General features: G+C 41.2%; 1 protein-coding gene across 2 annotated transcripts in view; it reads right to left on the bottom strand.

The window, feature by feature from the left end:
- Positions 1-23313, bottom strand: part of KIF16B (kinesin family member 16B) — a 209299-nt gene extending 185986 nt beyond the window's left edge. For both annotated transcript variants that reach the window (XM_024199818.2, XM_024199817.2), the window contains exons 1-2: positions 23073-23313; positions 205-274 (exon numbers count right to left, since the gene is read on the bottom strand). In XM_024199818.2, the coding sequence (XP_024055586.1) occupies positions 205-274; positions 23073-23119 (117 nt within the window). In that variant the 5' untranslated portion in view covers positions 23120-23313. The remainder of the gene's footprint in view (positions 1-204; positions 275-23072) is intronic.
- Positions 23314-25477: the final 2164 nt, after the last annotated feature.

The following is a 25477-nucleotide window of genomic DNA, read 5'->3' on the forward strand; positions in this document are numbered from 1 at the left end:
TTGCCTTTCAAATGAAATTTGTACAACAAACAATAGTAACTTCCCTATCTTGGTCTCCAGACAGCCCTTCAAAGATGTAGATAAGCCAGAGACCAAAGGCCTCTCCCTAATATCAAATGGACACTATCAATTACCTATTTATCAGAACCTTGTTTTGATGGCTAACTTGGTTATAATTTTTCCTTCCCAAATGAGAACACTCACCTTTATATTTGTGATTGTTGTTTTATTTTTTTCCATTGAAATAATAAATTTAGCATCCAGGTCCTTTTCCCTGTAAATAAAAAGCATGATATCAGTATGTTGAGAAAAAAAAAACTTTATCTTGCACATAGCAATCAAAGATTAACCGTTTTTATAAGACTACTTAGCACTGTATATGAATATTAGTCAATTTCTTTTTTCATTGAGGCAAATTGCTTTACATTTCTGATATATTTGTATTGCCCGGGCTTATTTCCAAGTCCCTTGTGCCAAGTCCCTTCTAGGAAAAATTCTACACCAGAAGTTTGATTAGACACCTAAATTAATAGTTCTCTCTTACTGGCAGATCTGATCCAAAGCCTGGTGAAGTTGTTGGGAGCATTCTCCAGCTAGCTCTAAAAAGCATTATGAAGGAAACCTTAACTCTTTCCACCGAGTTGGCAACAATTCTGTTTTGGCCTGAACCAGGACCCAACTTGGCTACACGGCCTAGGTAATGGACTGAGTACAGTTTTAACTGCAATTCTTCCTTAGAGAGACTCAGTGTTGACAACTCTCGCAATTTTACTTAAAAAGTTTCACAATATTTGGTGTTTTTTGTGATGTCCCAGCTGCTAGAATCTCAGCTTTCATTTAAAACAACAAACTAGCCTTCATGGCATTGGTGGGCAACCTGTGGCCCACGGGCCACATGCAGCCCATCAGGGTAATCCGCTGGGGGGCCACAAGACAGTTTGTTTACATTGACTGTCCACAGGCACGGCTGCCTGCAGCGCCTAGTGTCCGCGGTTCACTGTTCCCGGCCAATGGGAAACAAACTGTCTCGTGGCCCGCCAGAGGATTACCCTGATGGGCTGCGTGTGGCCATGGGCCCACCACTGCTTCATGGCAAACATCAAGAACCCAAAATTTATTTTTTAATGCTAATGATTGGGAGGGAGGGGGAGAGACTGAGTGTTTTAAATACTTGGAGTTGGCAGCTCTAGAGACTTTGGTTGTAGCCACAGGGGGCATGCTTCTCCCCTCCTGTAGTCTAACTGCGCCCCCCACCCACCCACCCGCCCGGGCAGCTGTTCCACAAAAATCTGTCCAATTCTGCAGCAGAGAGTGGGGAAGACAAAGGAGATCAACCCTGGAAAAGCCAGGACAGGGCAGGAGATAATCGAATTACGGCCCTGACGTATGCCCTCCCATGAACACCTGAAGACACCAAAGAAAGAGCAAGCTACAATCTCACTAGATCAGTTTCCCCTCACACAAACCCCTCTAGTGGCTGGCGACTTGGAGAATTATTTGGATAACTGATCTTGGAAAACATTCTCAAGTGTTAGCAACTACATTATAATCAGCATTCCTGCCTGTTTGAAATATCAGGAAAGAGCCAACTCAGAGTCTGGGAAACAGCATGTGCCAACCTGTTGCAGAGATTTGATTTCATTATACCTAACTATAAAACATGAGTAGTCCATATGTATATTTGTAATTACATTTGTTTTAATAAGGTTACCCATTAAAAATATTGTTACGCATAACATCCCATGCATTATAAAAATGTGTGAAATATAAAAGCTAAACTAAAAGAGCAAGTAGTGCTGTACACCAGACAAAATTATATTCACAATATTAGTCAAAAATCACATCAGCTTCTACAAATATCAGATCGACAAATCAGCTAGCAAATAAATAATCATATCTGACTGACACACAGCAAAGTAAAAGAGGTTAAAATAATAACCGTGTTTTCATGATTTGATATTTACTTAGGCCAGATTAAAATGAAAAATATCAGGGAGTAACTTCTTCCCTCTCCCCTCCCAGCCAAGGAATAGCCTTGCCAAGCGCAAGCGGACCAAGGAGATTTTTGGTTTAATATTTCCCTCCAAATGGTAGGCTGGAACATCACTTCTTAATCCTTGTTCATTGATAAGTCACCCTTTACCCCATTCAGTCTCCTTCTAGAAGTAATTCTGAAGGAACAGGAGAGCCATTTTAAAAACTCAGTCAATGAACAAAAGATAATAAATAATAAGCCAATAAAGATGCTTATTTAAATATCAATACATGATTACATTATTTTCTAACGCAATAAAAACAGACTTTTAATAGTGTATAGTTAATGCTGTAATTTGAATTTAGATTTACCAGAAAAAACACTAGAACTGCCTTTGAGGATGATCTCTTTATAACATTGATTTTTTTTTCACAACTTCTTCCAGCTCCCTGACTAGCTCTATATTTACAGATTGAAGCAAAATAATTCTGGTACTGGTGACAGACAGGGGAAATGGAGAAAGGTTTCCAGTGGTATTGTTACCAGGAGATGGTGTAAGAGACAATCTCAATCTACCACCCAACACTAGGGCCAGGTCTACACTAACCCCCCAATTCGAACTAAGGTACGCAACTTCAGCTACGTGAATAACGTAGCTGAAGTTCGAAGTACCTTAGTTCGAACTTACCTCGGTCCACACGCAGCAGGCAGGCTCCCCCGTTGACTCCGCGGTACTCCTCTCGCCAAGCAGGAGTACCGCAGTCGACGGCGAGCACTTCCGGGTTTGACTTATCGCGTCCAGACAAGACGCGATAAGTCGAACCCAGAAGTTCAATCGCCAGCCGCCGAACTACCGGGTAAGTGTAGACCTACCCTAGGTTTCAGAGGGGTAGCCGTGTTAGTTTGTATCAGCAAAAATAATGAGGAGTCCTTCTGGCACCTTAGAGACTAACACATTTATTTGGGCATAAGCTTTATTAGGTTTCCAATACGTGATTCTTGTAAGTTGACAGGGTCCCTTAAAATCTAAATGGAGACCAATTATGTAGCCATAATGCAGTCTAACATTACTCCGCTGAAGTCTTTATTCAAGTATTATTTGGAATTGAATTTTGCTCAAAACATTTGGGACTGCACGCTTCATCTTAATTACCAAAAAATTAAGCAAAGTAACAAGCTGCCATTCACTGTCCCATTACCATTATATGAGCATTGAAGGCCTGAAAAGAAGCCTATTGCAGTTAGCAACTTTTACAATACACAGTACTTACATGCAATCTGAGCAGTAGTTCACAATTTAGACATGAGCTTCAAACACTGCCCAAAAACACATTATCACCACAAATAAGATACAAGCCTATTTCCCTTCATTATACAAAATAAAATAAAGGGAAAGGCTACCAAAACGAGTTCACGTTTAATGGCGTGATCATTTATTGCACTGAAAGAACTTGTTTCCTCTGAAATCAGATCTATTCTCAAGCTAATGCTCCACTCCAATTTTCAGCCTTTCACCACTGCCACTTCATACACTACTATGCCGAGCTCTATAATTAAGCTTATAACCTATGACCTCTTGGCTCAGAACCAACGTTATAAAGTGATCAAGACAGGTAAATTGCTTGACACAGATGTCAGGAAATATTTTAACTAAGTATTTAGTATTAACCCTCTAGTACTACTAAATTCAGATATTCACCCAGACCGTAGGGGGAAAAATTCTGGAGAACTATTACGGATATCAGCCCCGTGTTTCAGTATCAAGAGTACCAACATCAGAAATTAAGGTACGCTAACACAGGGGTCGGCAACCTTTCAGAAGTGGTGTGCCGAGTCTTCATTTATTCACTCTAATTTAAGGTTTTGCGTGCCGATAATACATTTTAACGTTTTTTAGAAGGTCTCTCTCTATAATTCTTTATATAATATAACTAAACTACTGTTGTATGTAAAGTAAACAAGGTTTACAAAATGTTTAAGAAGCTTCATTTAAAATTAAATTAAAATGCTGATCTTAAGCCGCCGGCCTGCTCAGCCCACTGCCAGCCTGGGGTTCTGTTCACCTAGGCTGGCAGCGGGCTGAGTGGGGCCTGCGGCCAGAACCCCAGCTGACAAGGGGCCAGAAGCCAGAACCCCAGGTTGGCAGCAGGCTGAGCGGGACCAGCGGCTGGGACCTCAGACCGGCAGCGGGCTGAGCGGGGCCAGCACCCCAGACCAGCAGCGGGCCGAGCGGCTCAGCCCACTGTCGGTCTAGGGTTCCGTCCGCTGGCTCCTGACAGCCAGGGTCCCGGCTGCCGGCCCTGCTCAGCCCGCTGCCAACCTGGTGCTCAGGGTGGGGATGTGCGGGGTGCAGGAGTCAGGGCAGGGGGCGGGGGGGGGCTGGGATCAGGGGGGTGCTCCCTGCCCCCTGCCCCGAGTGGCTCACGGCAGGGGGCTGGAGGGATATGCCCCGCTCCTACCCTCCTTCCCCCGCCTCTTCTCCGCCTCCTTACTGGTCTGAGAAGTGAGGGCACTGGGGCTGCTCTTCTCCCCTCCCTCGCAAGGGCCATCGGCAGCAGGGAGGGAGGGGAGGCGGGGTTCGACGCAGCACGCTGGGGGAAGAGGTAGGGGAAGCTTGGCTGCCGGCGGAGCCTGCCCTACAGCATCAGCCGGCAGGACCAAGCTTGCTTCTGTCCCCTGCCCCCGCCAGAGAGAGCGGTAGGCGGGGGGCGGAGAAGAGCAGGCTGAGTCGGGCAGGACTTTTAATGGCACGCTGCTGCCTGCCGGGGTCCGGCTCAGCCCGCTGCCGGGGTTCAGCAGCGGGCTGAGCAGGACCCCAGCAGGCAGCAGTGTGCCATTAAAAATCGGCTCACGTGCCGTCTTTGGCACATGTGCCATAGGTTGCCGACCCCTGCTCTAACATTAGTCTGTATGTCTGACAAGTGGATTATCTGCTCACAGATTTAATAATTCTTCTTCAATTTTATAGGGCTAGGATCCGACATTAGGCAGAGCCATGAGGTGGGCTTGTACATAAACTGTACTGATCCAGGAGAAGAACTGAGAAACTGTGACTTAGAGACACTTCTGAGTCATTTTTTCTCCCTTGCTTTCTCTATGTGCTGCATTACTACCCATTCCCCATCAAGATTCTAGTTCCTCGCTCAACTACTCCACAGAGGGAGAAAGCAGGCAAGTAGTCCTTCTTATTCCTATACACTTGGACTTTAGATCTGGCCAGCCCACATAAAAGGAGGTTTTTTTCCACTGCATGGGCCTGTAATCCAAGCCAAACCATTAAAACTATCCCCCCACATTTCAAGGAACAGAGTACACCTCATTACATCCTCTTGTGATGTCACTATTCCAGTCCTTCACAAGCCTTTGTCAAATTTCTCCCACAAGGAAAGGCAACCAAGAACTGGAAAGTCCTGGCACAGGAAACATATAAACCAGGGGTAGGTAACCTATGGCACGCGTGCCAAAGGCAGCACGCGAGCTGATTTTCAGTGGCACTCACACTGCCCGGGTCCTGGCCACCGGTCCGGGGGGTTCTGCATTTTAATTTAATTTAATTTTAAATGAAGCTTCTTAAACATTTTAAAAACCGTATTTACTTTACATACAATAGTTTAGTTATATATTATAGAAAGAGACCTTCTAAAAACGTTAAAATATATTATTGACAGGCAAAACCTTAAATTAGAGTGAATAAATGAAGCCTCGGCACACCACTTCTGAAAGGTTGCCGACCCCTGATATAAACAAATGAAGGGCAATCTTGGGACGCCATTTTTATACATAGAGCAGCAAAAGGGCACAATTTTTGCCTTTGCGTCACAGTTCACCTTTAAGATGCTGCTGAAAATTGGAAAACACCTAGAAATAATTCAACTGTCTTTGTTCTTTATTATTTGATTACTCATGAGGTATTCATCTGCTCTTGATGCTTATTCCCACAAGGAAGGCATGGTTTTATGTTTATCACTGAATTACTTATACAGTAGTCAATTGTGATGTCACAGAGGAAAATTTTAGGAAGAGAACCAGTACCAGGAACAAGACTTGTTTTATCATCAATAAAAAACAAAAAGGGGAAAAAAATACACAGAAAACCATCAACGCCCTTTTCAAATACAGTGTTTTTAAAGGTGATCTATTTCATAGCACTTCCAAGGCAGTTACAGAATGGCAGCACAGAGACTACTCAACTTGCAGACTGAGCCTCGCTCTCATAAAAGATACTACTAATTTTCCTTGAAAGCATGCTAAAATGAAAGGAAAAACGTTCTGTGATAAATTCCCAAGAATATATTCTAAACTGCAGACAACTAATCCAACATCAAGCAGTACTGGTTTTAATTGAAGAGCAGATGAAGGATTTTGTACTATTAACTATTCACAAGGATGATTTGAGCACAAGGATGATTTTATCCACACTTTTTTCTTCACTCCAGTTTTCTCATGGCCCTGATGTTTAGGCCAGTGGTTCTCAACCAGGGGTACACGGTATGCAGAGGTCTTCCAGGGGATACATCAACTCATCTAGATATTTGCCTAGTTTTACAACAGGCTACATAAAAAGTACTAGTGAAGTCAGTACAAACTAAAACTTAATACAGACAAAATGAGAAAGTAAGCAATTTTTTCAGTAATAATGTGCTATGACATAAAATCAGACACAAAAATACAAAAGTAAGCCAGTAGTTTTTAAGAAAGATGAAACTTTGGGGTACACAAGACAAATCAGACTCCTGAAAGGGGTACAGTAGTCTGGAAAGGTTAAGAGCCACTGTCTTAGGCAGTTCAGGAAGATTCTGCTACAAGTGTTTCACACATCTGCAGTCTCTCTCACACACACACACACACACACACGATAGTAGCTGGGCCCTCTCAGGCTGAGAAATAAGGTGTAGGCTGCTCTAAAGCAATGTCACGCCTCTCTTAACATGAAAAGATAGGGAAGAAGAGGAGTTGGGTTGGACCAATGGGGGGATGGCCAACTCCTGGAGAGAGGCAGAGGAAGTGCTCGAACATGTCACAGCTTAGCCCCTCCTCGTGCCTCGAAGTGCATGTGGAATTGTGCTTTAAGAAAGGGAATGGTCTTCACTACTGCCATTGGCCAGCTGGGGAGAGGAAGACAATTAACTCTCCGTCAATTTAAAGCCTTCCCAGGTGTCCAACAGCTCTCTTGCTGCTCTTTTCCACACTGTGATTTAGGTATGTTGAGCTGTGGTCCCAGGTTGCTTGCATCTGACTGATCACCTGTTTGAGGAAACAGAAAGCAATTTTTTCCTGTTGGGACAAATTAGGAGGGCGTCCAGAGGGTTTTCACCTTCTGTGCCTCACTGCATTGTGAAAGCACAGTTTAGGCTGAAAGGAATAAGAATAGGAATTTTCACATTAGGCGAAATATAGGGATGTTTACTTTGTTGCAACTTGCATCCCCTATGGATAAAGGCTACAAGGGTCAGCTTCCAGAGGTAAAAGAGACCCAAGATATGGCTGGTAGATCTTATGCCTGTAAGGAGAAGGGGAGACCTTAAGGGTATGTCTACACAGCAACTAGACATGTGGGGTTTTCTCTGCTGTGTAGACATACCCTAAGTTTTCACAGACTGAGGTACCACTTGGTGCCCTTGTGGTGCTGTCCAGCAGGTTGCCAGCTCAGACTAGAGCAATTCACTTGTATGTGAATATCAAATAAATAAATAAGTAATAAAATGTCACAGTGTGTGTTCAAGCCAATTCACTTGTTAGAATAGATCAAAAGAAATTATGATTGTTTTGTTTTCACCTTCTGTATTCTGTTGTGTGCTATCACGTTACATGTAGTTACATTGTGTATATCCTGTAATTAGACAACCCTAAATCAAAGGTGTGTTAGTATTAGGATGTGATTTTACTTAATGTGTAAAGCTTCATGAAAAATTAATGAAGGATTGTTTCTGGCTATCACATTGTGCTTACATTACATTTACCCATCAAATGGGAGCCTTGGAACCGTAAATGAAGAAGCATGCCAACTTCAAAGCATGGGTCATTGTTTTAGACTGTGTTTAGTCAACAGAGGAAAAGCCCATGCTGTGTTGGAAACACATGCCAGATTGCTTTCCAGGGAAGATAGCTATAAGACTGGATCCAGGGAGTAATCCTGTATCTCTGAACTAATGGATTTGGAAAGGCTGGAATACTGAGCGACTGGACAGAGATCCCCAGAGCTAGTCTAGGTAACCCTGAGAGATTTATGAAAAACTAGCAGATTACGACATCTCTGCTATCATATTGGACTTACAAACTTGGAATCACCTGTTAGTATATTTTATCTCCTTTAACATCTCAAGAACTCATTTCTTTTTCATAGCTAATAAACCTTTAGTAAGGCCTTGTCTGCACTAGACAGCTTTGTCAGCAAAAGCTGCCTTTTGCTGACAAAACAGTGGAGGTGTACACACTATAAAGCTACTTTTGGCAGCAAAACTCTGCTGTTTTGCCAACAAAATAAAACCACCTCAACGAGAGGCATAAAGCTTTTTGCGGTAAAGTTAAAGTGTCAAAGCATCAGTGTAGACGCTGCCATTCATTTTGTCAACATACCTGGCCTCCCTCCCTTAATCTACATTAAGCCTCTTCTAGAAAAGAGCCCCCAATTATTTAAATATTAATTGCACTTATTAGCTGTTTGGCCAACCCTCGATGTCACCAGCAAAAGACAGATTTCATGAGATTGGGGTGAGTATAAACAAACCCAGCCAAATAAAACGGGGAGATTATTAAGGCCCTGTCTATGCCAACTTTTAATCAAATCTGTGAACAATTAACAACAGATGGCTCTAAAAATGAGTTGTATCCACATATGCCATGGGCTATGTTTGGCTAATAACTACGTCAGCCTTCAGCCTAGCCATCAGTTTGTCTTGATGTTCCTCAGTTATTATTTTTACTCTCCAAAGATGGAATCTCAAATCACGCCTGTGTAAATGGCTTGCCCAGTCCTCCTTTCGTACAGCTCTCTGTGGTGTCACATATCCTAGAATGCATTGCTTTACATGCTGCAGTCAGTTTATGTGCATTTCCTCCAGACCTTGTTGAGGCAATATGGGATGAACAGCCAAGATTTTGCAGAATGGACTGATTTTAATATGAGATTTCATACTTTTGTTTGCAGTTTAGCAACTTCATTCTTCCATAACTCATGGATAAATACTATCCAGTCCCAATGACTTATTGCTCTTAATTTATCAGTTTGTTCCGGGACATCCACTTTTGACAGTTCTACTCTTTTTCAGGAAATAAAGATGATCTCCCCAACATTCTTTTGGTGAAGCTTGGCTCAAAAAAATAATTTAGCTTCCTTGCAACGTCCTTATGTTCCTCAGCAGCAATCTTTACCCTTTGGTAGGTCACCAGACACACAATTCTCTTGTGGGTAGCTTCTTCCTTACACTATACTTAAATAATTTATTGTTATGTGTTGTCTATTTGCTCCTCAAATTCCCCTCTTATCCCTCCTAATTTCCATCTTGTATTTTCCAGCGACAGGTTAGGCTCCTACCTCTTGGCTTCACAAGGGTTGGATTTCCATTTCTGAAGGATATGTTGGGCTCAAAAAAAAGCTCTTGAACCCTGCCATTTAACATTGTCATCAATATATAGGGGGTTTGTCTGTTTTTCTTCCCACTCTCACCTCCCAAAAAATACATCAACAAAAAAAGCAAGGAGGAAAGGGGAAGAAAAACAGACAAACCCCCTATATGTGAGACTCTGTTATGGTTGCTTAAGTATCCTCCATGTTGAGTCTAAAGATTTTGGTTTCCCTACATTCAAACTTAATGACTTTTTAACTAGCTTCTTCACCTTTTTTAAAACTCTCCTTTGTAAAATTTAATATCACACTGCTAGATTTTTATACAGCACTCCTCCAAGGTTGAACTTAATATAGATATTAGTGGCTCAACTATCGTTACTTCTTGAACCACTTCTCTGCATCACTTTGGACTCTGTCAAGAACAGCTTTTCCTCTGGCGCTCAGAACTAGGGCCAGGCCTACACTACTGACTTATAGCAGTATAACTACGTCAATCAGCCGTGTGAAAAATCCACCCCCCTCAGCGATGTAGTTATACCAACCTAACCCCCAGTGTAGACGGCGCTATGTCAGCGGTAGAGTGCTTCTCCCATCAACATAGCTACTGCCTCTCGCCGAGATGGATTAACTATGCCAACAGGAGGAGCTCTCCTGTCAGCATAGGAGTGTGTTCACTTAAGTGATACAGCGGCACAGGTTAATCAGCGCAGCTGTGCTGATGCAGCATTTTAATTGTAGACCTGCCCTAGATGTTACAAGAACAGGACAATTAAAGGTGTCCAATTGTGACATTTGACCAGTTTGTATGCAAGTAGCTGAAGTCACTCATTAGTACTGTATTATTAGACTGAACTGTCTCTTTGAAGTCCTTCAACATTATGTATGCAATATTCTTCTCCTAATCAGGAGACTAGTAGTATAATCTTAGCCTATATTTGTATTTTTATGACTTATGATTTCTATCCATATCCAAACAGATTCACAAGTCATTAACATTCTATTTGTAAAACTAAAAGATTCCATGATCCCTATCTCTATGACCAAGTCAGTCCTTCCTGCATAGTTTATAGCCCAATATTACATTAATTTTCATCTTTCCATCATGTTTCAGTAATTCCTACTCTATTATGTTAGCATCCTCTTTCATTGTCAGACATTCTACTTCACCTCTGAAATGAAGAGATACTCTTCCTTCATATACTTGGTTCCCCCTCTCCCCCCCCCCCCAAGATAAGAAAAGCTTTCTCAACTGGAGATCAGAGAAGCCAGTTCTGAGAAGGATTTGTTCTACGCTGTCCTTATATGCCACCTCGAAAAATAACTATGTCTCTGTTCAGCAACTCTGGCCTCAAGATTCTGTACCTGGGCTCTGAAGCCATAATCTCCACTATATACCACTTGGTCACAAGTTAAGTATCAGTAATTGTATATGACACCCTCAGTTCAGAAAACTGAGTAGCTCCCACCTTGATTAAACTCATGTTGGTATCCTGCCTCCATAGTTTACTCTGACTTGTTACTGCGTTTTATATTAAGTTAAAAGATAATTTAAACAAACAACTAAAATTTGAACAGTGTCTTCTTCAAGACTGAGCACTCTCCCTGAACTGACCTATAAGACCACATATTTCTTCCCACTTCTCCTCAGCTGAGATACGTACAAGTCTGGCTCGAAGAGCAGATGGGGTTATTAGGCATTTATACATTTTTATAAGTAAAAATAATTTAAACATTTGAAAATGTAAATATGTCTATACAAAAGTTATAAATGTGTCCCCTCCTACTGCACCCTTCCTATATCACTTGTGATTTTAGATTATAAACTCTTTGGGGACAAAGACCATGTCTTCATAAAGCTGTTGATCAAAGCCTCTGGGTATTACTAGGATACATATATTGAATAATAACTTTAATCAACTAGCAATTACCCTCTTGTGCTCAGTCTTTCAGAGCTTCACTATTTCTGGAGCATCTCTCCATTTAAGAATATACTCTCAATAGCTATGGTACCTCTGTATTTTGTATCTAACCAGTATAAACATGAGGACTCACTCAAACAGCTGACCCTACCTATAACTCATTCATTTCAGCAAAAAGAACAGGAGTACTTGTGGCACCTTAGAGACTAACAAAATTTATTTATTTATTTATTTTGCTCAAATAAATTTTGTTAGTCTCTAAGGTGCCACAAGTACTCCTGTTCTTTTTGCTGATACAGACAAACACGGCTGCTACTCTGAAACCAGTCATTCATTTCAAATACTCAGACTTCAGAGATACCAGTTCAAGGAGTGCAGTTGTATTAACTGTTCACAACTGTAACAACTTTTTAAACATTTATTTTAAAAATTATGGTCTAAATCTCAAAATCAGTGTTAATTTCAAATCAAATCTCTGTTGTGACAGATTCTCTCTCTCTTACTTTCTAGTTCATCATGGGAGTTACAACCTTGTGATTCACTGTCTTTTCCTGGTATGGTTGCAGGGAGTTCGCAGTGAGGGGTGGAGGTTTCAGTTTATTTTGTAATTCACAATTTTATTTATGTAAGACACGCAGGCGCCTCAAAAGTGTGTTTGATAAAAATCACTAAAATAAATGCTTATGTTTTTAATATAAGCCACTATAAAAGAAATACGGTTTGAATATTCAGGATGCAAAATGTTTTAAACAGTTTAGCCTGCACAAATTAAGAATTCTAAAAACAGAAACGTAACTAAGTTTGCACCACACATTCCCACATTGCCATTATGCTCCAGTCACAATGGCACTGGAAACATTTTGTTCTTTAATGCTACATAGGAGAATGGTGGAAACAGGGCAGCAATTGAGATAATCCATTATAATGCTTGAAAAATATGAGGCATTAACATTAAAAAAAATTGGAAAGCTCAGGAAAACAAGTATGTGTAAACAGAGGCATCCTGTACTTCCATACTGTATGCAAGCTTAACTGCCAGCCCAACCATTCAACTAAAGGAACACAAAATTTAGCCTATTAGAATTAGGGGCTCCATCCTGCTCTATTCAAATCAATAGGAGTTTTACCATTAACTTAAATGAAAGTTGGACCAAGTCCTAGCTGTGGGATACACACAAATGGCAAGAAACATACGGGGTGTCCTGCAGGGTATGCATAGACCTGTACATACGTCACGTTACAAGAGGACACAGAATCATATGGAAGTCAGAAACAGGAAGTTACCTATAAGGTCATCTAGTTCCAGTCCACTTCCCCATTCATGCAAGATTATTCCTTATAGTGTTTTCAAATATTTTATCGAAGAGTTGTAGATTCTCCAACTGACTAAGCTTTCGACTCTTACCTTGGGAGACTATTCCACAGTCTAAAGAAATCTCCATATTAAAATGTATTTCTTTATATGCAGATTAAATTTCCTTTATTAATTTCATCTCCTTGCTCTTAAGATAAGGAGCTATAACTAAATAATTAATACCTCTTTCACCTTGGTATATATACCCTTCAAATAGTTGTTGACTTACGTCTTCTAATCTTTGCTGGCAGTTGTAACACGCCTTTATAAAAGCTACACATTTAGTTCAGTCTTTTCTCTCAAATCAATCTCTTTAGTCACTTTTGTTGCTCTTTTAATGCCCTCCGATTGGGCAATATTTTTCAGGTAATGAGGTGCCCAGAACTGAACACAACATTCACGGTATACTCACACAGGAGCCACATAGAAAGGAACCTTCGAGCTTGATGCGATGCTTCCATGCATGGAAGCCAAAAGTGCATTGCCCTTTTCTGAGGCCATATCATAGCAAATTCATGATCCCACATTCTAAATAGCAAAACTTCAACAAGCACCAAGGGAGAGGGGAAAAAAACAGTTTGGCGTGCTTGATGAAAGATTACTAGCTTTACTGCTTGTCAGATGAGAGAGACTGGGAAAATGCATGCACCACACCAGAGCTCCAGAGGATGGTAATCATTAGTCAGTGCCCCCCCCCCCAGCTCCATCCTGCTGTGGAACTGTTGACACTGGCATCTCTTTCTTATGACGTCCAGTGAGCATTCCCACTATCTGACGACTTTGTGCAACACATCCTCTTTTATCCCTGAGAGGCTCTGACCTGCTGTTTCTCCAGTTCTCAGCCTAACATTGTTTTTCATTGTCCGACCATGTCAGAAGACAGACAAGAGGCAATGGATGTGGTTTAATAAAGCTGCAACTGTATTCACCTAAAATATCTGGGAGTCCCCAGCAACAAGTTCGACAGTGCAGGTCAATCATCCTTTCCTTAATTGTTTCCACATAATCCCCAACCAAGTCAAAGCAATACTACTGCTGGTACTTCACCATCCTCCCCTCATATTAGGTGAAAGGGGGCTATAAAAGGAGGGTAGTTGGTGGACAGCTGTACAGGATGCAGGAACCCCAAACTCCCTCCCTCCCCCTCCCACACACACACACACAGAGCTCCCTTAAGGGATGTTTTCCTTCAAATCCTTTTCCAATCCATTTTATCTGACAACCCATACCAAGTACCTATACTGGACATCTGCCATAAGGAGGCATCAGCAAATTGCTTGGCTGCCTCTCCCTCACCAGGTCCCACAAGGCCATATCACCACTCCTGTTTTATGATCCTGAAAGTGGAACTGCAAGAAAATGTCCCAATCACTGGGATATTTTGACCTGCTGTTTCTCCAGTTCTTAGCCTACAATGTTTTTCATTCTGTCCCTTACCTTTAGACAGCTTCCAATTTAATCAGCCAAGTCCACTTCTTCTTCAACCCTTTCACTTGATGTAATCTCCCAACAATCTCCTCCATGTTGTAATCATTCCCTACAAATTTTGCATATAAAAATGTATCCTTGGCATGGTATATGCCCGCCTGAATGTGATTTAAACTCTTTGAACCAGGGACAATTTCTTGTGTTTGCAAAGTTCCACACATAACAGTCCATAAATACCAGTTATTAAAATGAAGAGTGTAAAGAGTCATTTTTGCTTTTAACAGGATACTGAAGACATGTCCTACTTAACCCAAGAGGTGCTCAGTGAAATTATTTTAATGACTTTATATTCAAAAGTCAACAGATGAGAAGCAGAAATTGATTGTATAGAGAGGAGAAAGCGCTCTCACCCATGTTATTTATTTACAAAGTTAGCTGTTGCCAGTTCTTAAAATAGAACCTGGGTAGTTCTCAGCATTACAACCTATTCCATGAAGAAAACAGGAAAAATCAGGGTAAAAGTGAAGTAGCATTACTGTTGAGTAACAGATTGCCATAGTAAAACATTTAATGGCCATTCAAACAATGTGTTATCTACTAGTAAAAGAAAATCAATCCAGAATTTAAGAAAATAGTTGAGGTATCTCCATTTAGGACCAACAGTTGTTTCTTACAAATTCTCTCTTTTGAAAAGAAAAAAATAATACACACACACACACACACACCCCACAAAGCCCATGGTTCATATTTGTCCAAATACTTGTTATTTAAAAGAATACTTCAAAAGCTAAAGTCCCAAAATCTGACCGTCTCTAAAATCATAATGTCATGGGGAAAATTTTAAAATTCAATTTAAAGCCTATGTATTGTATTTGTTAGATTGAGAAAACTGCTAAACCAAAGTGCCATGGTTTCCCTACCTCTTAAAGATCAGTTCTTTAAATTTAAATAAGTTCTGTTTTTTATACTTGTGAAGTTGAGCCGCTCTATGGACTAGATTTAGCTGATGTAGGAACTGGCATCTTAAGTTCTAAGTAAGAGAATGAGTACATCTTACTAGTAACAAACTGAACAATCATCTTTTCATTTTAAAAAACTGTAAAGAAATAAACTGTTTATCAACACCCTTGAGTTTTGTATCATGAGTTTATAGGTTTACATCACAGCAAATGATCACTCACTATCTACTGTCACTCCTAAGAATGACACTTCCACTTGTTTTGGATAGAAGCTAATAAGAGAGCAGAGTAACTGATTCCAAAATATCTAAAGCAACTGTAACAAGTTGACAGGAGTTCCATAAATAAAGCTATCAGTGAACAAATATATGCACAAGGGAACTTCAGGGGCCAGATCGTCACCTGACTCAAGTTGTCGTATGTCCATTGACTTCAACTGAGCTATGACAGTTTACACAAGCTGAGGATCTGGCCAATTGTGAATGATTTATGAGAAGATGGGAGCAGCCTTTGAAAATTCTGCTGGTCCAAGTAATTCTCTCCCACCCCCACACCATCATCACAAAGTTAAGCCTAGCGATAGCAAGTTCTATGGCTAGGCTAAGAAGTTTTTCACAACAACTTTATATGGCTAAACGAATATGCACGTTGTGAATTATATAGCCACACACTCTTCTTTTCTCACAAGTGCAACAACACAGATAACCTTTTGTTATCTAGAGCTAAGGGAAAGGTTAAGTTCTAGGGCCTCTGAGTAACATATAGAATACTGAAACCCAGGCTGAAACTCTCCAGGAAAATGACACATTTTCAAGTGTTTTGCTTCCTGAGGATTTTCCTGGGATTGCTGCAGAATTTCAGTGTCCAAAAGTTTAAAGTTCAACACACTGATTGATAACTAATATCATGTACAGTACAAGTCATACAATTTAGGCTATTTAGTGATTCTTCTCATTGGAGCAGTGAAATGAGACTAGAGATGCAAAAGCAAAGATTCAGTTATCACAGATTACAAAATCAAGTTTGTTTAAAAAGATATGTGCTCTAAATAAATGTTTAGAACAGTCAAGTGTGGAACTAGGTTTTGCTCAAATATAAGGAGAAATCCTAGTAGATTATCTGAGCAAGCGCTGATCCAAAGTACCAAAAGGTGGGGCAATAAACAAAGTGACCGAAATGTAAGCACTAGGTATTATTCTGAACATACAGTAGGTAGTAAGTTATTATCATTCATGCAGTTTTATAGAGTAGCTAGACATAAACATAGAGGACGACGACAGGGAGGAACCTGTTCATTGTGCCTTCAAGTGGAGTAGCTGCCTTAACTTTGACTTCTAGTTCTTCTAATATGAGAAACCAATATTTTTCCATGTAGTTTGTGGTGTTGACTTTTTCATAATAGTCTTAATGTAAATATATTTAAAGTTTTTTAAAAAAAAATAAGTGTGATTGTTCACATACCATGCTAGATCAGAAACGAAGATGCAGCTGTCTATGCTATAAAGCAGTGGTTCTCAAACTTCATTGCACCGTGACCCCCTCCTGACAACAAAAATTACTACATGACCCCAGGATGGGGGGACTGAAGCCTGAGCCTGCTTGAGCCCTGCCCCCCGGGCAGGAGGGCCAAAGCCCCAGCAAGTCTAACACCAGCCCTGTCTACAGTTTGAGAACCACTGCTATAAAGGTACAGTATAATGAACTAACATTTACTTTCTACATGGGTAAACCACCAAATTTAAAGAAATATATTATGTATGTTTATGCATGACTTAACATACAATTGTGGCTGCACTGAGCTGTAACAGTTCATCTGACCAATGTAGTTTGGGCTAAATTATGTTAAAACAATAAATTAGTCCACTTAAAACATGATTTGGCCCCAAAGAGAGTGCCAAAAACTCTACAGTATTAGAACCCAGCACAGTTAAACTGTGCTTTCAGAAACATGGATTTCTTTAACACCCATTGCTTTTACTATATTACATCCTAATACACCTCTACCCTGATATAACACTGCCCTCGGGAGCCAAAAAGTCTTACCGTGTTATAGGTGAAACCGCGTTATATCGAACTTGCTTTGATCTGCTGGAGTGCACAGCCCCGCCCCCGTCGTGTTATATCGGGTCATGTTATATCGGGGTAGAGGTGTATCTCATGTTTTCCTACTTCAATATCTTTTCTCCTTGTGTAATACACATACATGCTACAATACAGTTTCTGTTGTTTACTTTTATTAACTTTTTTTTTTTTAAGTTAAAAGAGCTCAGCATGACTATTTTAAGTGTAGTTTACAAACTACAAATTGTAGTTTACAAATTTTTATTTCAGATTTTCCATTCCTTATTATTACCAGTGCTTTAGTTGGATCCCAAGAGTCAAAGCATGCTTTCTATCTATCTGCACAACTCCAGCTGATATCAAGAAGTGCATGCAGATGAAGGGCATAAAAATTACTGACTTTGGAATGTAAACATTGTCAAGAATTAAGTAATGAGAGAAAAGAAGGGTGCTCATCTTAAAAATAGAAGTAGTCAGTTTCTTCAAATTCTTCAACATCACATGAGTCATTGAATGAAGATGTCCATTGAAATGGAAGAACAGAACACCAGCGAGTACAACCATCTTGACATTTTCAGTACCACTGTCATCGAAGTGTAGCAGTGAGGATCATTTAAATCTGTGTTCCAGGCCTCTCCAATACCAGGTTCATTCAGAAGCAGTGTATAATTTTTGGGGTGTTGAGTATAAACAAAGATGATTGTGCGATTATGCCATAAAAATAGTTAAAAGTCAGAAGCTGGTAAGAGAATTGCATCCTTTTATGTTAAAAACATTGCCTTTATTGTAGCACAAAACTAGTAATTTTTTTTTTAAAGTACTGACATTATTTTGTTTTGGATATATTTTTCCAGAAAGATTTAAACTTGCAAGTTCACTATTAATTGCAAGTATAGATATAATGGGGAGGGGGAGAAAACAGAGGGGAAGGGAAAATTGAAGAACTAAAAGTTTCACTACTGATATTAATGCAAGATTGTCAGGTAACTTCATAAGTTTGACCAGCAATGGGTAAAAGCATCCAAACGGGAAAAATAGAATCAGTTTCATTAAATAGGAATGTAAGTCAACAGAAAACCACATAATAGTGTCCAACTTGCTCAAGATGCGATCCAGCAATGAACAGAGAAGCATAAGGAGCTCTCTGATATTTTCTCAGGCAACAAAAATAAAAGGGAGAGTTGAGAGAACTTCAAAGGCACAGCACACTGCAAACAGGGCATCGCTCCAAGGAATGACAGTCACTTGTTATAAACACCCTACTTTCTTCAGTATCCTTCCCACCCAACTCCTCACAGGCTGAAGTTTTAACAACTATTTCTGAAACTGAACCTCATAGGTAACTTTATACAGGTAAGTGACAACTAAGACCATTCCATAAGCCAATGGGATAACTTCAGTCACTTATGAACTCCTACTATATTTTTAGTCTCAGAAGCAATCAACTGCTTTTTCCTTCTGTGGCTCAAAAGATTTATTTCTAAGCTATTTTTTATTGCCAGAATTTTTTTTTTTAAAAGGTTGCTGTCACAATACAATAGTAACTACATTTGTCCCTCTCCACTTTCACAAAATTACATACACATGCTCAAGAGAGAAAAATGAAGGCTTCATGGAGACTTAACATGACTAAACTGTTTTGTAATTACATGAGCTCACACCTGCAGTTTGGTTTCAAAGAGATAATTTGTTTAGCTCCTAAACCTTCTCTACATACCACACTATTACTATTATATTATTCAGCAGGAGAGATGCTGAATCATAATTTTGTCAGAAACCCTTCTTACATATGATACACTTTTGGATGTGAATTATTTTTAGAGAGGCACAGGGGGAAGGAAGGAGGTAGACTATAGTGGTTCCCAAATGAATGTGTCCCTTTTCAGGACAGATCAAAGACAGATGCCACTGACCAAAAAACACAGAAAGGAGGGAAGTGCATTAAAGTTAGTCACCTATATGATGGAATGGCAAATTATATTTAATAGAATAATATGTTCCTTCCTACTGCTTGACTCATTCCAAAATGCATATATACAACATATTATATAGTTAATGGTGCTGTTGCACTAATTTGCATATCTCTGTAATGGACAACCTACAAATATGGCCTACAAATTTCAAGCATTAACATTGACACAGCACACATTAATCCAACCATATCCTACAGTCACTTAAAAGCTTCTTTTACAGAGAAACCCTCAACACTATAACATTTTAAAGCTGTTCATCTTATGAAAGTAAAACTGATATATTATAATAACTGTGAATGACTTCATGTGCCTGAGCAGCATACCCTCTATGCATTTCTATCTTTCCCTTCAGTTGGTTTGCTACATGTAGAAAACAAATATCCAAGGAAGAATTGAAACAAATCTTACAAAATATCAGTAACTTCCAATTTAGTTTTATTTTTAATAATTCAATATTCACCTCTATTTTCATATTTTGCAACTGCATTTAGTGCAAAAACCAAAGCACTTAAAGCTTTGCTGAAGAAGTTTTACCAACAGACATTTTTAAATAACCACACACTGCCCGGCCTGCTCTAATTACAAATGACCTGAATATGTAATCATAAAATAAGCTGCATAATATAATTAAATTTAAAACAAACCAAAGATGTACTAAGCTTCATCTACAAGAAATTACAAGTTAATGGAAGTATCAGAGGGGTAGCGGTGTTTGTCTTTTTTACAGATCCAGACTGAGTCCTGTGGCACCTTATAGACTAACAGATGTATTGGAGCATAAGCTTCCGTGGGTGAATACCCACTTCGTCGGACATGCATGCATCCGACGAAGTGGGTATTCACCCACGAAAGCTTATGCTCCAATACGTCTGTTAGTCTATAAGGTGCCACAGGACTCTTTGTCGCAAGTTAATGAAGTGGGTTTTTTTTATGTATACCGTTCTTAGAGTTTAAAAAAACAGGGATACAGTAAGGCTTCATTGACATGTTTCTTTTAATTAAAGAAAAAGTCCCTTCACCAATCTATGACTATGTACTTCAGCATAGCAGATGTGAAGAGCATAGCAACAGCTTAGGAAAGGACATAAAGGATATCATATCCAAATAAAGACACAACAGAAATTTATATGGACAAAATGTAATTATCCCATTTGGTTTATGCACCAGGGCCAACATCACTACTCTTATTAAAGTTTCAGGATCTTGGGTTTGCACTTCATCTCAAAGATAGCACCTCCTGCAGCACAGCAGCCCATAAAACCATGCTGACCAAAAAAGAATAGTGCCATTTTAATAAACTACCAACTTTCTGCTGAACCCTGGGTTTTCCAAGGAAGTCTCCCATCTAAATATTGATCAGGCTAAACCTTACAAATGTGATAAAAACACAGTCTGAGGTGGTATTTTTGCTGACAGTGAGGACTTGCCTACACCATACCTTCAAGGCCTAATTCTGCAATTTACTGTGTGCAGACTGACTGCTTCAACCAGGCAGGCAACATGATCAATGCCTCAATTTGTAACCAGTTAATGGTTAGTATTCTCAGAAACCAGAGCAGCTGGTCATGTTGCCCTGGTTAGCAATCTAGGCTGGCACACAGCTGTCTTCCTGTAAACAAGTTGTAACACTTTATTGCAGTGCACACAAGAATCCTTAACCATGTCTTTGTAAACTGGTTTGCTGGTTCTCCTTCCTGCTTCCTCTCTGAACCTTAACACATCCCAGCATATGCTGCCCAAAACACCAGCACTGTTCCATTGTTTCCATGTGCTCCCAATCTATCTGTTGCATCCACTTGTTGTGTTTTGTACTTAGATTATAAGTTCTTTGAGACAGTGACTGTCTTCTCATTATGTATTTGTAAGGTGCATAGCACAATGAGATCCTGGTCCATGATTAGGACTCCTAGGTGCTACCACAATACAAATATATAATACTTTGCACTTATATTTTGCCTTACAACCCATGGTCCCAAGGCCCTTATAAATTTTTACAGATCTTCTAAGGATTTTGTAAATTGATAAGGAGATATAAAAAATAGGTAAAATGTGGAAGTTAACAGATGCCTGGTTGACAATTTATAAATGTAAAGCATATCGTTTTCTTGTAAAAAAAAAAAAAAATAAATCTTCGTCACTTCAGACCATTGGAATAAATGAAAAGATTGCCAAGACAGGCCACTGAATTTAATGGGGGGGGGGGGGCAGGGTGTTTGTTTGTCTCTCTCTTTAAAACAGTATTTGGGTTAGTTCATTAAAAATATTTACTATATTTACTCTGTACATTAAACGTTTAGTTATCTAGGGGAAACTGCTTTTATTTTCTGGATTTACCTCAAGATGTGTACATTTTGCAACAATCAACATGGCAAACAGTCCAGGCAGTGTCCTTTTAATGTCTTTTTCAGCAGTCAACTAACAGTCATTACCTATAAAGAATTCTGATTGAGGTCACTTTTTTTGAAAGTGTCCAAAATATTACTTTCCAGATACTTGTCTACTTTTTTCCCATTTTTAAATGGGGGGGGAAGCAGCCCTCTCAACAGCAACTGAACAAACATTTTCTCTGTCTTCCCCCATTGCAAACCAAGAGTAGTTATATTTGTACTATGCAAAAATACCTCTTATTAAAATAGGCAAAGCAGCTTGCAATACCCATATGGGCCCAACTAATGTGTGGTGTTCTACTTTCTTTTAACGTTCAGATGAAAGGAAGTGTGTTCAACAGTCTCGTCTCTCACAATACTGCAAACTTTCTTAAATTATAAAAGTATTAGACTAACATATATAATTACTAATGACTTGGAAGACAAAGCTTTCAATAAAGGATCCTGACAAAACAATCCCTCTTTTACGCACAACGCAAAAGTATTTCTCAGTCCACCAGAGGAGAAAGAAGGGGACCTCATTTGGCAATCAATTTTGAAGTAGCTTTTTCAGTGCATTATTTGGCTGCATATTAAAATTCACAGACATGATTTTCTTACCATATCTATAATTGTTATTGCCAACACAGCCCTTACAGGAGTTGTGTGTTCTGGCAGCTCAGACGTTTATGTCCCCACAAACTTTTAAAACTTCCAGATACAGAACCTGGACGATCGGGAATAACCATCATGGTTCTAAGCCATTGTAACTCGCGTTTCAGTGGGATGTAGCCCTGACACCCCATCTGACTTATCCTGAGAACTGAAGGGGGAAGAGAATTTTACAGAACATTTTAAAGCAATTTTCAGTGGTCTCACACTGTGGGAATGGAGAGTTTCTGCTCTATTTCAGAAAGTTTTTTTTTTTTTTAAAACTTCCTCATTATTTGAAAATCTCATTCAAGCTGCCCCAGCCCTGACTCAGCAGCCACCACGGAAGGTGGGTATTAAGAGGGGATACTCGTAGAATCATAGGACTGGAAGGGACCACGAGGGGGGGTTATCTAGTCCAGTCCCCTGCACTCATGGCAGGATTTAGTATTATCTCGAGTCTAGACCATCCCTGACAGGTGTTGTCTGTCCCAGCTAGTCCCAGTGACTAGTCCCAGCCCTGACCAGCAGCCAAGGGAGGGGGACCAGGTAAGGGGATAGCAGAACAGTCTTTGCCCCACCCCAGCAGTCACCAGAGAAGGGGATAAGGAGGGATAAGGTCAGTGATGGCCCTGACCCAGGGCAAATAAGGACCAGTCCGACGCCGGCCCCCAGGAAAGGGGACGGGGGCGGGAGGGGAGGATCTCGGCCCCGCAGCCCCCAGGGAAGGGGGTAGGCGGTAGGACAGTCCCGCCCCCCGACCCCGCAGCCCTTACGGCGGGAAATGAGCAGCGGGAGCCGGCTCCGCACGGGACTCACCTGCAGTTCATGGGCCGGACGCGGACAGCCACCTTCACCGAAGCCATGGCTCATCCCTGCCCCGGCCCAGGGCTGGCCCTCCCGGCTGCCGGCTAGGGGACAGGCCACATCCCCGCCTCCTCCGCTACTGCATGCTACCGTCACGGCGAGGCGGGGCGGCCCCCTCCCACGCAGTCGCCCGAATCACTGCGCCGGTCGGGCCGGCTCCCCTTGTTGTCACAGCAGCCACGGGGCAGCGGCGGCGAGCACCACTGGTACGGCGCCAGCGCAGGGACAAACCGCCGCGGGACGCGTTGCTCCTCCCCTCTGCTGGCTGGTGCCCGGAGCCCCGCCCACCAGGGGCCGGAGCCCCCTCTCCAGGGAGGGGCGGGGGGAGGGAGCCTGGGAGCGCCCCTCAAACGGGAACCCGCTCACAGAGCAGCGAGCCCCTCGAGCCCAGGCGGGGGAAGGGGAGCACAACCACAGGGAGGGATCCCGACACACACACAGACGGGTGAGCAGGTGCAGTCACTAGCCAAGCCTGTCCCCTGGGGTTACACACTCCTGCCCCCATGGGGCTGTGGTGGGGTTAGCTGTTGTTTGCTTCTCTTCATCACAGGAAGCATGAACTCGAGAGCTGTAGGGTTTGTGTAATCCCACACACCGCATCTAATCCCAGATGATGGAGTTACCAGGCCCCTCCGTAATTAAAGATCTGATGAGCTCTAGAGTGGAACAACAATCCCAGGCAGCTAATATATATATATTAATCTCCCAGACGAAGATTCGACCCAAGAGGAGCTGCCAATATTTTTTTAATTTTGGAATGTGGTGAGAAGCAGGACCGTTAGGTTTTGGTCCATACCCAAAGCAATGGGAGTTTTACTAATGGGCTTTGGTGATGCACAGTGGCAGAATAAAAGTATTATCAATTCTGGTATAATACGAGGAAGTAAGGACATGAAGAGCAGCCCCGTCCTGCTCATACTGAAGACAATGGGAAAATGCCACATAACGCAGCTTGCAAATATATTGCAAACACAGTAATAGGATTTTGGCCTCTTCTGCAGGTAGTCTTTCAATAATGCAAAAAGTTTTAAAAGAGTGTGTCTTTGTAAAGTGTGTAGTGGAGTCCTTCTAGGTGCTACCATAACACAAACACATTATTAATAATGATTAATTATGAAATTATTATTATTAATGGATCAAAACAAATGCCCAGATCCCACAAAGAATCAGGAATTTTGTTTGTGGAATTGAAGGTTCTGCTTGCAGCCCCCTTTGCAGAAATGGGACATGAAAGTGGACACTTCTTTTACTGGTTTATTTATCCCACCCAAGAAGAAAGACTGCTAAAAACACCTGAAGAGACAAAGGCAAGGGCTGAGTCCAGACTAAAACAGGAGTCTAGTCTGTAAAGAGAAATAACTGGAACTCTAAGCTGCAGAAAATCTGCATCTTCCCTAAATCAACATTTAGGATGAGAAATTATATTTTGTAACCAGTTTCTTTAAAATCTTAAATTTAGTATGCGTGTTTTGTTTTATTTGCTTGGTAATCTGCTTTGTTATGTTTGCTAACCCTTATAATCACTTAAAATCTACCTTTTATAGTTAATAAACTTGTTTTAGTTTATTATTAAACCCAGTTTGTGCAATCCATATTGGGGGGGGAAGAAGCTGTGCATATCTCTCTTCACATTGAGAGAAAGGGCAAATTTTTATGAGCTTGCGCTGTGCAGATCTTTCTATATAGCACAAGACAGTATTATTTTGGGTTTATTCCCCAACGGGGTGTGCACGTGAGTGCTGGGTGAATCCTCTCACACAGAGCTGCCTTCAGTCTGTGTCTGCAGCTGGGCATGGCCCTACCTGTGTGTATGTGTGTGCTGCAAGAGGCCGGAGAGCCTACTGTATATACTCGTTCATAAGCCGAATACTTTTGGTAAAAAAGTGACGCATCAAAGGGCGGGTGTTGGCTTATAAACGGGTCTAGACCAAAATTTGATTATTTTAAACTCTATGGAATCATTGAATTGAATATCTAATACAGGGATTGGCAACCTTTGGCACGCAGCCCGCCAGGGTAAGCACCCTGGCAGGCCGGGCCGGTTTGTTTACCTGCCGTGTCTGCAGGTTCGGCCAATCGTGGCTCCCACTGGTTGCGGTTCGCCGCTCCAGGCCAATGGGAGCGGCAGGAAGCAGCAGCCAACACATCCCTCGGCCTGCGTTGCTTCCGACCACCCCCGTTGGTCTGGACCGGCGAACCGCGGCCAGTGGGAGTTGCGATCGACCAAACCTGTGGACACGGCAGGTAAACAAACCGGCCCGGCCCAGCCAGGGTGCTTACCCTGGCGGGCCACGGGCCAAAGGTTGCCGATCCCTGAGCTAATACATTGTAGTTTTGTTTACCTGGAGCGTCTGCAG

This window comes from Terrapene carolina, unplaced genomic scaffold (genome assembly GCF_002925995.2).
Source record: "Terrapene carolina triunguis isolate 2854851 unplaced genomic scaffold, T_m_triunguis-2.0 Scaffold132, whole genome shotgun sequence".
Taxonomy (NCBI): domain Eukaryota; kingdom Metazoa; phylum Chordata; order Testudines; family Emydidae; genus Terrapene; species Terrapene triunguis.